Here is a 17718-nt window from a genome sequence, read left to right as displayed (position 1 = left end):
TTTACATTTCATAACATAAATATAAATAAAAATAATTTTTCGTACTTTGTTAATTTTTAATGTCAAATTTCATAAATGAAAAAATTAATTTATAAATTATTTCTTTTATATTTAATTAACAAAATAAAATTAAGATTTAAAAAAAAAAATGTGTCCGAGCGTGTCCCCAAATGTTGACTGCGTGTCCCTAAATATTGACCACGTGTCGGAACGTGTCGGAGAGTTGACCGCGTGTCCCTAAATGTTGACCGCGTGTCGGACGCGTGTCCGAGCGTGTCGAAACGTATCTGTGTTGGACACGTGTCCGACACGCAAATTTTACAAAATTTTACGTGTCCGTGCAACGGAGGGCCAAGCTAGGTCCGTTTCGTAAGCTTATTTCAAATTAAAATTTTAACACACGCAGATATTTCATGAAGCATAAAATTAATATTTATATAGGTTCGCTTTTTCTGCTGTTAATGCATATAAGTTATCCATAATAAGTCTAATAAGACGTTGTTTTGGGACAAAAATCATGGTATTTTTATAATTTTAATTTATTTCAGGGTTATTATTGTCTTTATAATTATAATTTTTTAATCTTTCAATCTTAAAATAACATTATTTTAAAAATAAATTCAGATAACTTATTTACATTAACTGCAGAAATATTTTTCTCTATTTATATTCATGTGAAACTTAACTACTAGTATTGACATGGAGTACAATTATATAACGTCATAAGTAAAATTATATCCTAAAATGAAGACTTCAGAAGAATTTTAGTCAAATTCATGGAAATTTATGAACACTATATGCATGACATAAATCTAAATATGAACTTGTGTAAAATCCAAAATCCAAATATTACTGACTCCGTTAGACCTTTGGATTGGCTTTAATATTTTTTTCACAAAAATAACTTCTTGAATATAAAATTCTCTAGGCAGCAGTTTTTCTTTGATAAAAAAGTTTCAACGTACACAGATGCGTCCGTATCCAAACACACGAATCAGTGCTAATATGAAAGCAACTCATTTGCTTACCTTAACTCTTTTACTTTTATATTTTGGGAAATAATAGAGAAGGTGGCCACAGTATTATCAGTTAGGGTGTCAATAACAAATTTGAAATCTCAAAAGACAAATTAGGAGTTCATGCAGATAACTATCTTTAGATCTTGTAACTTTTTTTTTTTCTCTATAAAAATTCTCTAACCTTACAAGTCAAAAGATATTCTTAGAAAAAGTTATTCACAATCACAAAACTTTTAAATGATTTTGAAGAGTCTCCAATCCATATTAAAAAAATAAAAATAAAAAATATGTTTTGACCCATTTAAAAGTAAGAAAGAAATATTTTATCAAATTGATTCAAAATCTAATTATTTTGCACATTCAAATCACATTATGAAAAAAATTATGCGATTTGTGCACAAATGAATCCGTGCTTCATAACGTGCACTACACTTATGAGCAACTTGAAAGCGTAGACCCATACGCGACTTGCCACGCCCACCATGTGACACCCATGCGTAAATAAAAAAATATATATATATATATATATATGAGATCTATTTATATCATGTTGCATGAGATAATTATCTCATGCAACAGAAACAATATAATAGGATCTATTATTATTTTTTTAAAAGAAAAAAAGAAAAAAAAGTGAACCCCGTTACTTTATCTCATATAATATGAGATAATTATCTCCCTATATATATATATAAGGAAAATGTTTCTGCAGATAATTTATCTGCATTTTTCACAAAACGACGTCGTTTTGGTATTGAAATCTTAAAAAATTATAAATACAAAAACTATTATAACTCTGAAATAAATTAAAATTACAAAAATATCATGATTTCAGCCCCAAAATGACGTCATATTGGGCTTATTGCAGATAACTTATCTACAGTAACTGCAGAAAAAGCGAACACTATATATATATATATATATATATATATATATATATATATATATATATATATATATATATAGGTAATATTTTTCTTATGCTATTAAAGAAAGTTTATCTCATGCCATAGACTATTCAAAATTTGAGCCATCAATTTCTTTTTCTTTTTTTTCTCTTTTCTTTATAGTGTGGGACCTATTTGAAAATGTCTTTGCAGGAGATACTCTTATCTTCAATGACATAAGAAAAGATAATCGGAATAGTGACCAAAATCCCACCTTTTGGCAAAAAATTTATCCAAATGACACGCGAATAGTACTTTTTATCAGACTGTCACGTAAGCATAATTCGCTACGACTGGTAGCAAATTATGTCCACCAATATTTTTTGACATGTGGCACACTTTCGCAGAAAAAAAAGCTGACGTGTCATAATTCGCTACCACTGGTAGCGAATTTGGTCTGCAATATGACCACGTGTCACGAAATCATTGCCCACGAAATTCGCTACTAGTGATAGCGAATTATGACACGTGACAGTCTGATAAAAAATATTGTTTTCGTGACATTTGGGTAAAATTTTTGGCTAAACGTGGCATTTTAGTCACTGTTCCAAGATAATCTATATATATATATATATAGGGTAATAGTTTTCTCATGTAGTAGATAATAATTATCTCCTAATTACTCATTTGTATAAGTAGGGTCCACTTTTAAGGGAAGAGAAAAAAAATAAAGTGGGACCCATATTGAATTTGTGTGTGTAGGAGATAAATTTTTTCTTATGTAACTTAAAAATAATAAATCTCATATATATATATATCCTCCCTCTGTATGAGGAGGGATATTCTTATTACCAAAATTTTTTACTACCAACTCACTATCTATCTAATTACCATTGGATCAACATTTTCTCTTTTTTCAAAAACTTTTTAGCATCCTCTCTTTGATTCAATGGTGATTAGATAGGTAATAAATTAGTAATAGAAAATTTTAGTAGTAAGAATATTCTTCCTGTCTATATATATCAAAATTGAATCCTTAACCTCTTAAACCTACCCAAGTAACCATGATTCCATGAACATCCCTGTTGAACACTTTTTAGAGTACAGGAGGGACCAAACCCCAGTCACCAATCTAAGGGCGTACAGTGGCCCCCACGACCAACACTTGACAAACCCACCTTTCAGCAGGGGGGCCGTATGGACACTTGTCGACTTGTACATATTTTGGTCCCCCCCACCACCACTGTACCATACCATCATATAATACAATATTATTATTATTTTATTTTATTTTATTTATATTATATGGTTTGAGGGCCTCCAATCTTGAATAAATAATGAACATCATATGATGAATGACGAATGTGTATATGCTTCACACAACAATGAACAACTTGGAGTCCTATCCTCCCATTCTCCGCCACCCACACCACCACTATCAACCACCTAACCCAGACCCGGTTAACAATAATGACCCGATCCAGGATCCGGATCCTGTGCCAGTCATAGATCTTCAGTGCTTAGACCAAGACAAGAACAAGTTCGATGAGGCTTGTAAGGATTGGGGGCTGTTCCGTTTGGTCAACCATGGGGTTCCATTAACCCTTTTGAAACAGCTTCAAGACTTAGCCAAAGAACTATTCTCTATGTCCTTTGAATCTAAACAAGATGCATGCACTGCAAGCCCCGTCGCATACTTTTGGGGTACCCCTGCCCTAACTCCATCTGGAACAGCCTTAACAGGAGATATCAATTTGGTTGAAGGTTTCAACGTGCCATTGAGTCAACTCTCTCACTTCCACTCTCAACTTGCCACGCTTGAGTCCATAAGGTAAGCACAAAAATTGGCCATCATTATTTATTATTATTTGTCTTCTTCATCATTTTTCTATGCATTTTTCCCTTTGTTTATTATTTTTTGTTTCTTTCTTGGAAAACCTTTGTGTCTATTTAATTAAAAAAAAATAATGCAACTAATTCAATTCAACAACTTAAGTTTATAAATAACATTTATATTAATAATTTTATATTAAAATTCTCAAAAATACATTAGTTACTTTTTTTTTTAGAGTATGCGTTTGCTTGGTGTGCAATAATGGCACTGCATGAAGGTTGCTTCGACGAATTGGATAAGTGCAATTCCATGGAGATTGATTATCTGATTTGATAGACGTGAAGTTTCCTTGTTTAGATGTGAAATACCAACAAAAATTGGACAAAATAAAGAGACCGATTATAGGAACATTACTTTCAGTCACATCTGTTTACATGTTTTCATTTGAAAGCAATTAAGGTATTAGTCTCATCACTTAAATTATTGTACATGTAGGCACAAATGCTACCATATGGGTAGAGCTAGGTGAAGAAAGTGATTTTAAAGTCTTTTTGCTAAAAAGATGATAAGCAACATAGGGTTTGCCTAATCTAATTGGTCCAAGTTCAACCTAATAAATTATGAGTGGGGATGACAAAAAGAAAGGAGAAAATCCTTTTTATGGAACAAGTTTGACTAAACGTTAATTTTATTTTATTTTTGCTAAATTTTGTATTGTGTAAAAATTGACAAATATGGAAAAGGTACTTTAGGATAGGATAAGTTTTTTTTTCCCTTATTCCGGGTGTGAGATGTGAATAAATGTTTTTTTTTATGGATGTAAAAAATATTTAATTTTTTATAATCTAAATTAATTAATTAATTGAAGACCAACAAGACTAAGTGGTACGGTACAGTTTTTCATTTCATAATTCCTTATATATTTATTGTAAAAAACCATCTAAAATCAAAACCTTAGAGTAATATAAATATCATTAAAAAGGTCATCACCCAACACCTTACGATTTTGAGTTGAAATAGTTCTTTACATGATATTAGAGTCTCACTGATCATAAGATCACGAATTTGATTCTCACCTCCGACACATTAAGATTTTGGGTCGAGATTGTTTTTTACATATATATTGAATACAAAACAAATAGGCAAAGCTTAGTAATTATATATCTATCTTTATCATCCCTTCAAATTGCAGGCCATTGTTTAATTGAAGGTCAAGTTTGAATCATATCATAAAAAAATTAGCCGAGTTAATAGTTTGGTAAAAATGTCCTATGAATTATAACATCCTTTTTAGAAATTGTCTTGACAACGAGGACAAGATATATGGCCTTAAAGTACCTGATATAATTAGTTATGAAAGGTATTTTGACATGTCAACCAATCTTCATATGACGTTTAAACGTTTATGGCCGGACTGATATGGTTCCGTAAAAATCACTTGAGTTATGCTTGAATAAGATGATTGGACATGTATCTGTAATCTGGTGAAAGTCTATATAGGTTGGGATCAAATGAACCTAATGTTTTAAAAAATCAAACATTTTAAAATTTCATGTGGTTTATGAAAATTCCGTGTTTATCTCTTTTTTTTATTGACATTAAATAAGTGGTGTCCAACATTTTGACATGACTAGATGATGTGAAATTTTAACATGAAAGAATCCATTTTAAAATTGATTCAACGTGATTAAATTATAACTCAGTTGAAGCACTAGAGCTTAGTAAATGGGGTGAGAGCATGTGCTCAATTCTGAATCCGTCCCGAACAAGATTGCAGATATATGTGGTTTATCAAAAAGAAAAAAAAATGAATTGATTCAACATGTCGAATCACTGAATTGATTATGTATCCGATTGTAAGCCAATCATGTAATTTGTGCTCAAAGTTGATTAACAAGGCGTGTGTGTTTGCTTTTCAAGACTTCTACTAATGGACTACGGAACCCATCTATCAAGAATCGCTTCAACTTTGTTCGAAGCTATGGTGAAGAAACTTGACTTGAATATGAAACCCTCAAACTCTTATCTATCAAAGAACACAGGAATGGTGCGTATCTATCGCTACCCACATTGTTGTGATACAAATGTTGGTTGGGGCATGGAGGCGCATACAGATAGCTCAGTCTTGTCCATATTAAACCAAGATGATGAAGTGAGTGGACTTCAGGTGCTAAAAGATGATCAATGGCTAACTGTAAAGCCCATTTCCAACACATTGATTGTCAACCTTGGAGACATGATGCAGGTTCAAATCCTATTATTATTATATTATTATTATTATTATTATTATTTTTTTTTTTATATATATATATATATATATATATATATATATATATATATATGGATTTAATGTTTCTACGGTGAATGTAGATAAGTTATCTACATTCACTCTCAAAACGACGTCGTTTTGGGTTGAAAAATTAAAAAATTATAATTAGGTAGACTATTATAACCCTGAAATAAATTATAATTACAAAAATACCTTGATTTTCGCTCCAAAATAACGTCATTTTTGGCTCAATGTAGATAACTTATCTATTTATCTACATTGACTGCAGAAAAATGAATATATATATATATATATATATATATATATATATATATATATATATATATATAATACTCTTTTCAATTATGCAGAATAAAACTGCGTACAAGGATTATTTTCACCCCACACTCGCTAGCATAATGCATAATTGCAAAGAGGGTTATATATATCAGTGAAAAGTGTTATTCTTATAGTGATATTAATAATGAATTGTATTTTGAAGTGATTCTTCGGAATGGATATTTTGTTTTAGGCAATAAGCAATGACATATACAAGAGTGTGTCACACAGAGTGAAGGTGGACAATCATAAAGAGAGGATCTCAATATGCTACTTTGTATTCCCTGATGAAGACGTTGTAATTGAGAGCTCAAAGTACAAGCCCTTTACCTACAATGAGTTCAGAGCACAAGTGCAACAAGATGTCAAGGTCCTTGGCTATAAAGTTGGGCTTGCAAGATTTCAACTCAATTAAGGGAACTTGTATTGGATTGAGATTTCAAAGGATTTTAATGGATTGTTTTTGGACAAAAAAATCCGATGGTATTCGATTAGGATTTTAATGGATTGAAAAAAAGTCACGTGGTATTCGATTAGGATTTTAAAGGATTATTTTAGAATCCGTCCAAATCTGTTGGTATTCAATTAGGATTTTAAACAATGGAATCACAATCTCGTGGTATTCAAAAATCCAATGATTTTAATGAATTTTGTATTGGTGTAGATTTTGTGAGACTTTTTAGTGAAAAATATAAATAAGATGTCTCTCTCACAATCTTACCACAACCCCTAGGATTTATTGAGATTCTTCTATTGTAGTGTTTTCTTCTTCCTTTGGTAGGTTGACTTCTCGAAATTGGGTTCCGTCATGAGAGCTTCGTCCAAACTAAAAAAAATAGCATATTTTTGAGCGATTTTCATCGCAAAATAACCCAGAAACAACAAACCAACGAGATTTTAATATAATATATCTCAAAAATAACATATTTTGAGCCATTTTTGAGAAATTTTGGAAGTTTAAAAAGTGATTTTTCAAGCTATGAGTCGCGATTTTTCTTGGCACAAAAATATGCTTTTTGTATTAAAAATAACATAAATCAGTGAAAAAATAACATGGGAACTTTCGTATTATTTTTGTTTTACATCAATGAAACAATATCAATTTAAAGAAAGATTGAAACTTTCATAATATGAACCCTATATTTCGTAACAATACGTTCATGAACGAAATTCCTTCAATATAGGAAACGATTTCAAACAATTTTTGTGTCAATAGATAACTAAAAGCTTGTTTCTCAAAAGCCCCAAAGCAATTTAAGGTTTCAATGTATCGATTGAAAAAAATTTAAGAAATTTTCTAAAATTTCATGTAATTAAACCCAAAATTTCAGATTCAAAATTTTCTTAATATTCAATGAAAATATGCATATGATATATGGTTAGAAAATTAATTGCACAAAATTCCAAACGAAATTTTATCATGAACTTTAGGTTCTATATGCAAATTTAGAATTATTTTTATAATTAAAAAAAATTGGGTCTTATAATCATATATGCATAGCTTTGATACCAAATGAAGAAGATGATTTTCAACCCATTAGATATGTGAAAAGATGTTTTTTAGTAATTTTAAATGTTTGTTAAAAATTATATTAATGTTTGGGGCAGGATATACTTACCACCAAAAATGTTTACCATATTTACAACCAACCTAATCACCATTGATTTCCTTCAATCTAACGGTTATAATTTATTGGGAATTAATAAATACGACCTAATAATTTTCAATAAATTATAACCGTTAGATTGACGGAAATCAATGGTGATTTAGTTAGTTGTAAAGGTTTTAAACTTTTTTTGTGGTAAGTATAACCTTTTAAAATGTTGTAAACAAAAATAGGTTGTAAGTATAACCTTTTCCTTTTGTATTGACTCTTATAATTAGAAATGTTTGTTAAAAGTTTATATGGTTTTTTAAAATCTTATAAATCCATATTGTCCTTTCAAATCTTATGAATTCTATTAAAATCCAATCCTATGAAATTTTGATTGTAAAAAAAGTCTTTTAAAAAAGTCTATAAAGTCTCTCCAATTCCAAAATGTCATTTAAAATCTGTATGATTTTTTATCTCAAAAAAATCTTTTAAAATCCTAATTCAATATACCCCCTAAGACTGTTGAGCTTTATTGGCTCTAACTCATCTCCACTCTTGTTTGTTGCGAGCAAGTTTTAAATTGGAATAAATGCTAAAGTGTTAGTTGGGAAAAATGGGTGTTTATCTATAAATCAATATCTAGTTTATATAAAAAAAATTTTATCACAAGTTAATATTAATCTAATAATAATATCTTAATTTATAAAAGTAAAATACATTCTAATGTATTACATTCATTGTGGTAAGAAATTTCATCCGATACTAGTGTAATTTATACTCTCAATTTTAGTCGTAGATCACACTTATATCTAATGGCTCAAATATATTAATTATGTGAGCTATTAAATATAAGTAGATTAATAATTAAAATTTCACACCAGTATAAATTCATATTGTCCATATATATAAGTTTTTTTTAATCTAACCCAGAATCTGTAATATTCAAAAAATAATAATAATAATAAAAAAAATAGCATAAAAGAAGACGCAAGGGCGGCGCCTTTTGCGCCAACTCTCTAATAAATAAAGCGCTCACTTAGCGCAAAGAGCGTGGACGTATATACATACATACATATATACATATATATATATATAATTATAATTATAATAATAAAAAGAAATAATAAGTAATTAAATATTTAAAACAAAAAAATAATGTATAATATGTTGATAATAAAATAAATAATAATATAATAACTGATGAATAAATGAATACATGTATAAATAAACTACAGAAAGTAAATAAAACATTATACATATAAACATATAACGTGGAAGCACCTGATAAACGCTTACGAAAATTTTTCTAGAAACATTTACGTTGATGATTACGTGGTTAGTTATCTGTAAAGTAATGAATTACTTAGTTACATTTTAACTAGTTTTGTTGAAAGTTAACAAAATACAATTCGAACGTAAGCAAGTCTCTTTGTGTGTGTGTGGTTATCCATAAGAGGAAATAAAAGAAGAAAACAGCGAGAAGAGAAAGAGAGAGAGAGAGAGAGAGAGAGAGAGAGAGAGAGAGAGAGAAATATCAAAAGAAGGGAGGAAAGTGACGAAGCATAAGGTAATATTGGGTGGACAAAAAATTCTCTCGTTTTTCTTATTCTTCAAACAATGATGAACTTTCATGCTATTGTCGTCTGGTTAAATTCTTCCCCTTAAATATTCTTTGAATTTATTTTGTTACAGTAGTTTGATTTTATTCAATGATTTCATTCTTCTACAGTTCCTTCATTTTCTTTTAAATTTAGTTTTTGATTGTCTGGTTGGGTCGTTATTTGGTACCCAGTGGCGGACGCAGGAATTTTAATAACGGGGGGTGAAAATAAAAAATATTATATTATAAACAAAAATATTTGAAATATAATACAGACCTAATATAAAAAAATTAAAAGAAATCTATTACAAAGATTAAAATCACTTTATTTGACTCTTATTTTACGTATTTTCTTATTGTTAAACTCATATATAATTGAATTCATGTTAAAACTCAAAATAATTTCTTTTTTAATGTATGTAATCAAAGAATCATCAAGAAATTGGTCTTCTATTTTATTTCGAAGCTTGTTCTTGATTTTATTTTACGCATGCGGATCCTAACTTTCTTCTTTCTTTTAAATGTCAGAATCCGCATGTGTAAATATGTTTGCTACAAAAAATTGATATGCTATTGCTGCAGAAGAGACGAACCTATAAATAAATCATGTTATCCATTATTAATAAATTAGATACCCACAAAGTTATATGTGTCATTTCATTCTTTTTATAGCTAGAATTGTTGAAAATTTAAAGAGATTAAGAATAATTTAGAAGAACACACTACATTAATTTTTTAATCTAATCACGTGTTTGATAGGAGGTGAAAAAAAAATTTCCTAAGAAAATGGGGTTGAGAAATTATTTGCCTATGTTTGATAGGAGATGAAGTAAAAATATGGCTAGAACATTTTTTTTTCCATCATTTGCTTTTCTATGTAAAATAGTTGGAGAAGATTACTATTGAAGAGTGAACATGTACTTGAAGAGTGTTTCAAGATTGAGTCCTACGCCCCCTTCAATGAAAATGATTGTGCTTCCACTTCAGCTGTCTTCTCTTGCAATGGCAAGCTGGACAATTTTCAAAAGTTTGATTTGAGCCGTTGAAAACTTGTGCTTCCTCTTCACGCTCACTCATGTAAGTAATTTACCCACTCACACACATTTTGTAATATTATTAAAATACCTATATATATATATATATATAATTTTTTCTATCAAATTTTAAGGGGGGTGGGGGCCCACCCTAGCCCCCTTAGGTCCGCCCCTGTTGGTACCAAATAATTATGAAGAGAATGTGTAAATTTAACTAATGAAGACTGCTATCAACTGAACCACAGAGTTTGGGTTCAGACAATTATAGGATAAGGGACACCTTATCGTGGTTTGAGCTCCTCCACAAGATCTTTCATATGTAGAGAACCACAAAGTTAGAAATTATTTAGCTTCAATTAAATATTACACAATGCATTATTTATTATATTACTTCATTTTATTAAATTATCTGAAAGAATGGTATTTTCCGTTATTACGACTGAAAATGGTAATAGTTAGAAAACCTTAATATTATAGAGAATTTTCTCACGCGTTTTTGTTTATGCTAACCTTTCTAGAAAATCATAATGCCTAGTCTAAGCTTATTAGGTGAAGGATGGAGTATCAATGTTTACTCTTACGAGGACTGCATGGAGTTTTATATTGTAGTAGAAAATCAAGGAGCTACTGCAATATTCTATGCTGAAAGTGTGGAAACCTACACCTATATAGTAGATTAGGATAAGACTTTTGTATTGTATAATTATGTGATGCCAGTATGTAAAATATAAATTGAAGTGATGTAATATTTAGTAGACTGTAGGACCAATGTAAAATAATTTTCGTATGTACCTGACTTAATATCATCTATAAAGTAATGTTGGTAGATGTTTATATAGTTCCCTTTTTAATTGTTCTTGTCATCAATAGTAAAATTTAATAATCAATCTATATTAATTAATAACATTAACTTCTTTCCATCTTACTTCTCACTGATTATGCATAAAGAGAAAACATAATATATAAAAGAAATCACGTAATATTCCTTATAAAAGTTAATATTAAGGGATGTTACATTTTATGGTATGAGAGCAGCGGTTCAGGTAAATAAAGGACCTAAACTACTATAATTGTTGGGTATTTTGTCAAAGATCATGCATATTTTGAGTTATTTTAATGAGCCTGATCAACTCACTATTATACAACAATATATGTAGATCTATGGCAAATACAAGGCAGACATCTTCAACTTCTGAACCAAAAGTTAACCCAGTAACTGATGCGTTTACCCGGGTGGCAGAAGCTCTTAGAGAACAGGCTGTAACTAATCAGCAAATTATTCAGGAGTTGAGAGAAGATCATACAACCAGAAATCAAACCTATAATAATGAAAGTGAAAGTGGACCTAGAACTACCAATGCCCAGGAAGGACCTAATTCTGATTACAAAGGACTTACAGAATTTCATAAACATAAACCTTCCACTTTTGTGGAGATTATAACCCCGATGTAGCTATAGAATGGGTGAAAGAACTTGAGAAAATATTTCTGGTAATGGATTGTGCTAATTCTCATCGTGTAAACTTTGCCACATACTTGTTGATTGGAGAAGTAGAGCATTGGTGAACAAATACCAAAAGATACTTCCAAAGCCAAGGAATAGAGATTACTTGGACAGTCTTTAAAGATGCCTTTTTGGAAAAAAAATACTTTCCTCAAAGTGTAAGAAACAGAAAAAATAGAATTCCTTGAACTGAAACAAGAAAACATGACTGTTGGAGAATATGTGGCAAATTTGAGGAATCATCCAGATATTCTAATTATATATAAAATCAACCTCATGAGGAATGGCTGACAACTAAATTTGAATATGGACTAAATCTTGAGCTAAAAAGTATGATAATAGGACACCAAATCAGAAATTTTTCATCATTAATAAACAGGTGCAGAGACATTGAAGCAAGTATGAAGGAGGCTGAGGATGCGAGAGAGAAGGACAGAGCCTCAAATCGAAGAAGAAGTGATGACAATAACAAAGGGAGGTTTTCATGGGTGCAAAACTTGGGAAACAATTTTGCTAGCAATGGAGGGAAGAAGAGTGCGGGTCTAACGAATTCCCAAATTCAGGTATGTCCAAAATGCAAGAAAAATCATGCCGGAGAATGATTGGCAGGAAGAGGAGTGTGCTTTAAATGTGGAAAGCCTTGACATATGTTGAGGGATTGTCCTCAGGATCAAGGACAGAATTCATCAAACCAACCTACAACAAGAGCAAGAGTTTTCACCCTAAGTGGTCAGGAAGCGGCTCAAGTTTCAAACTTGGTTCAAGGTACGGGCTTAGTACAAGATTCTTTTATAACTATACTTTTTGATTCTGGGGCTTCTCGTTCTTTTTTATCCCTATCTTCTACTCAAAAGTTAAAATTACCAATTTCTATTTTATCTTGTTATCTTGAAATCTTTCTTCCTACTAGAGAAAATATAACCATATCCCAAGTCTGTAGAAATTGTCATTTTCAACTTGGAGGGAAATTGTTTAAGATAGATTTAGTTTGCTTGCCTATGATTGATATAGATGTGATTCTTGGTATGAATTGGTTGTCTGCTAATTGTGTGGTCATTGATTGTTGTAAAAAATATATAATTTTCATAAAAGAGTCAGAATTTCCCAATGAATCTTTATTCTTGTCAACTTCCTAACCTATGAAGAGTTTGTTAGATGGAGCACAGGGATATATTGTCTTTAATCTTTCAGAAGCAAAGGCTAAACCTGATGCAACCAATATCCCTATTGTCTCTGAATACTCAGAGGTTTTTCGGGATGAAATTCCAGGTTTACCCTCAAACAGAGAAATTGAATTCTCCATTGACCTAATACCTAGAGTAAGGCCAATTTCTATTGCACCCTATAGGATGTCACCCGTAGAGCTTGTTGAACTAAAGAAACAATTAGATGAACTTCTATCAAAACAGTTCATCAGACCAAGTGTATCACATTTAGGAGCACCAGTACTCTTTGTCAAGAAAAAGGATGGAAGTATGAGATTGTGTGTGGATTATAGGCAACTAAACAAAGTTACCATTAAAAATAAATACCCTTTGCCTAGAATAGATGACCTTTTAGATCAGTTGAGAGGAGCCACAATATTTTCTAAAATAGATTTAAGATCAGGATATCATCAGATTAAGATTAAGACTGAAGACATTCCAAAGACAGTCTTTAGGACTAGGTGCGGACATTATGAGTATCTAGTGATGCCTTTTGGATTAACAAATGCTCCAGCTGTATTTATGGATTATATGAATAGGATTTTTAGATCTTACCTAGATCATTTTGTAGTAGTGTTTATTGATGATATTTTAATATATTCTAGAAATAAAGAAGAACATAAGGAGAATTTAAGGATTATTTTACAAATTTTAAAAGATAAACAATTGTATGTCAAACTTTCAAAATGTGAATTCTGGATGGAAGAAGTTAAATTCTTAGGACATGTTATATCAAAAGAAGGAGTGACAGTTGATCCTAGTAAAATTGAGGCATTAGTACATTGGGAAAGACCTAAGACTTTCACTGAGATCAGGAGTTTCCTAGGATTGACAGGATATTATAGAAGATTTATTAAGGGATTTTCACATTTTGTATTACCTTTAACTAGGTTGACTAGAAAGGGAATCCCTTTTGTTTGGACACAAGAATGTGAAGATTGTTTTCAAGATTTGAAGAATAAGTTAACATCTGCACTAATTTTAATAATCCCCGATCCCTTAGAAAAATTTGAGATTTATAGTGATGCATCTAGAAATGGATTAGGTTGTGTTTTAATGCAAGAAAGAAAAGTTGTAGCTTATGGGTTAAGGCAATTAAGGCCTTATGAGGAAAATTATCCCACTCATGATTTGGAATTAGCTGCAGTAGTTTTTGCACTCAAGATTTGGAGGCATTATTTATATGGAGTCACATTAGAAGTTTTTACTGATCATAAGAGTCTTAAATATTTGTTTGATCAGAAAAAATTTAATATGAGGCAAAGGAGATGGATGAAATTTTTGAAAGATTATGATTTTGAACTCAAAAACCACCCAGGAAAAGCAAATGTGGTGACTGATGTCTTAAGTAGAAAATCTCTTAATATATCACATTTAATGATCAAAGAAACGGAGTTATTAGAAAAATTTCGGGACATGAAATTATCTGTAACTGTGTTGCCTCGAAGTTTAGGTATTAGTGAAATAAGGATTGAAAATGAGTTAGTAAATAAAGTTAAAGAAGCTCAGCATGATGATCTTAGTTTAGAAAAAATATTGGAACAGGAAGGATTTACCAAAAAGGAAGATGGATTGGTAAAATTTCAAGGAAGGATTGTTGTACCTAGGAAGGAAGGATTGATGAAAGAAATTTTAAATGAAGCACATGGTAGTAATTTCACAATTCACCCTAGTTCCACTAAAATGTATCAAGATTTGAAAAAGATATTTTGGTGGCCAAGAATGAAAAAGGATATTGCTAAATATGTTTCAAAATGTTTGGTTTGTCAAAAGGTAAAAATTGAACATCAAAAACCTTCAGGATTACTTCAATCATTAGATATACCAAAATGGAAGTGGGAAAATGTAGCAACTGATTTTGTGATGGGTTTACCAAGAACCCAGGATGGGTATGCTGCAATTTGGGTAATCATTGATCGATTGACCAAATCTGCTCATTTTCTACCAATTAAGGCTCAATACTCTATTAAGAGATTAGTCCAGTTGTATATTATATGCCTCCAGCATATATATGATTTTAAGCCAAAAAGAGAAAGAATCTTGATCAATCGTGAATGAAAAAGGGCTATAATTACCATTAAACTGATAAATCCTAATCAGGTATCTTGTCACTGATTTTCTTATATTTTTGTAGAAAAAAGACGAGAAAGAGGCCCAATTAATAGCCAAGGAAAGACACAAGTCTGAAGCCACCGCGCTACTAGTGCGGCATTCGCGCTAACAATGCCAACATCTTCCCTTCTTCACGCTATCAGTGCGAGACTCGCTCTGCCTCCAGACAACACTCCCACGCTATTAGCGCCAACTTGGCGCTAGTAGCACAAGAAGCACGTGATAGTTTTAAACTCTGCATCAGAGGATATCTGGAGGAGACCGAAAAGGAAAGATTTGATCAGTATTTCTAAGCAAGGAAACAAAGTCTATAAAAAGAGACTAAGCTCCCTGAGTAAAGCATCTTTGGCTGTAGAGAATTGTGAGAATCAGAGAATCGAGAGAATTCTTGGAGACTCACGCTGGAGATCAGGATTCCGACGAAGTTGAAGACTGAAGACCATTGATTCTTTCGCTTCATCTTCTTCTTCTTTTCTATTGCTTTTATGAATTCTTTTAATTTGTTAAAGTCAAATATGTCTGGCTAGTTTTCTTTTGTAGTTGGGATCACAGATCCAATGTGAATCCTTTTTAATTTTTAAATTGTTTCTATAATTAATTTAATTTAGTTAATTTTATTCTGCCTGTGTTAATTTTTTCACATCCTTTATAGAATTGATCGCTCTATTATAGGGTTTTGAGGGTTAGAACTCACAATATGAATATTGGAATTTTAATTCTGACAAGGGTAGAGTAACAATTTGTGTATGATCTAGACATAGGCTTACATAGATTGTAGATTTTTAAATTTGCTTAATGCTTAATTCAAGAGGAATTACTAAGACACTAGAATTCAAATTGGATTAAAGGGTTGAATACACTAAGACATTAGAGTTCAACTATTTAATAAGGAAATAATGAATTGTCTGAGCTAATAAATTAGTTAGTTATAATATTCAATTTAGGAATATAAAGGAGGATTGGAGGTGAAGTGCATCCTGGCTTATACAAATTCAATTATTCACATTTTCTTTGACGTTCTTCAGATTTCTTGAATGCGTTTGATTCTTATTTTCTTTGAATTTCTGTTAACAAATATTTTCACAATTGAACCGAGTTTTTCCAAATTAAGGGGAATAGTTAAATTAGTAGTTGGTGCATTAATCCTCGAGGGAACGATCTTTACTCATAACTTTTATTACTTGAAACGAACGGTATACTTGTCGATTTCGCAACATATATAAAAGAAATTGTCAAACTTCATGGTGTGCCTTTAAGTATTTTGTCAGATAGAGACCCTACATTTACTTCTAGATTTTGGGGATCATTGCAGCAAGCCTTCGGAACTAAGTTAAGACTTAGTGCCACATATTATCCTCAAAATGAAGGAACCATTCAAACTTTAGAGGATATGTTGAGAGCCTGTATTTTGAAGCAAGGAGGTAGTTGGGATAAATACATGTCATTAATAGAGTTTGCCTATAACAATAGTTACCATTCTAGTATGAAATGGCTCCCTATGAGGCACTCTATGGGAGGAAGTGTATATCTCCTGTGTGTTGGGACCAGAATTAGTCCAAGAAATCTCGAGACAAATTCAAATGATTAAGAAAAATCTTGAAAAAGCTCTGTGAACACCCAATTTTGTCCCAAATATTTAGAAAATGACAACAAAATACAAAAAGATTAAAAAAAGAATAATCTAAATTTGTGAACCTCTATTTCCTTAAAATAAAAGAAAAAAAAAAGGGATTTGAAAAAGGAAATTAAAAGAGAGTATATTTGTCTTATAATTTGCAATGAGCTGATATTAAAAAAAAAAAAAGTAACTAGATGCCAATTCCGCACAGGACAACATACGCATGCAAAGTCCAATACATGATTGAGGTAAGTAGACAAAGGGCAGAAAACAAATGCAAGGACTGGAAGCAGAGAGATATTCACAAGAAGGGAAAATTCAGTGAAAAACACAGGTCCAATAAAGAGGAGGTCTTCTTGGTCGACACCTCTTTTGAAGAAGACAAACGCCTTACCTGCATACACAGCAAAAGAACAGAGTTGTCTGTACGCAGAGAGCAAAAGAATCACAGTTGATTTGGGATTTAGCCTAAATAAGGCATGACAAGAAAGAAAAAAAAGAAGATAAGGGCTTCAATGCAAGTTTCATAAACATAGCAAGAGTGCTGCTAGCAAAAAGAAGAAGAAGGAGAAAGAGGCGATCAGAAAAAAACAAAAATCGTTCTTTATATAAGATGGGATTCTAGTGTTCTAAAAAAGAAAAGAATGGAGAGAGCATGCAAAGAAAAAGAGGAAATCGGAGTAAGAGTTTTTAGTCCATGGTA

General features: G+C 31.1%; 1 protein-coding gene across 1 annotated transcript; it reads left to right on the top strand.

Annotated features, from left to right (window-relative positions):
- The first annotated feature begins 3285 nt into the window (after window positions 1-3285).
- On the top strand, window positions 3286-6868 carry LOC133316982 (gibberellin 2-beta-dioxygenase 8-like). The gene is made up of 3 exons (XM_061518779.1): window positions 3286-3737; window positions 5661-5985; window positions 6542-6868. Exons 1-3 carry the CDS (start codon window positions 3292-3294, stop codon window positions 6761-6763), a joined length of 993 nt encoding a protein of 330 aa, XP_061374763.1. The 5' UTR covers window positions 3286-3291; the 3' UTR covers window positions 6764-6868.
- Window positions 6869-17718: the final 10850 nt, after the last annotated feature.

This window comes from Gastrolobium bilobum, unplaced genomic scaffold (genome assembly GCF_033153095.1).
Source record: "Gastrolobium bilobum isolate Gb01-03AN ecotype WA unplaced genomic scaffold, APGP_CSIRO_Gbil_v1 utg29767, whole genome shotgun sequence".
NCBI lineage: Eukaryota > Viridiplantae > Streptophyta > Magnoliopsida > Fabales > Fabaceae > Gastrolobium > Gastrolobium bilobum.
Note: the sequence above shows the minus strand (reverse complement) of the source record. Positions and strands in the feature narration are given on the sequence as shown.

Coding starts and splice junctions, on each gene's coding strand:
- LOC133316982 (XM_061518779.1), top strand. CDS start 3,292: ATGAACAACTTGGAGTCCTATCCTCCCATTCTCCGCCACCCACACCAC. Junction 3,738..5,660: donor GCCACGCTTGAGTCCATAAG/GTAAGCACAAAA, acceptor TTGCTTTTCAAG/ACTTCTACTAATGGACTACG. Junction 5,986..6,541: donor ACCTTGGAGACATGATGCAG/GTTCAAATCCTA, acceptor ATTTTGTTTTAG/GCAATAAGCAATGACATATA.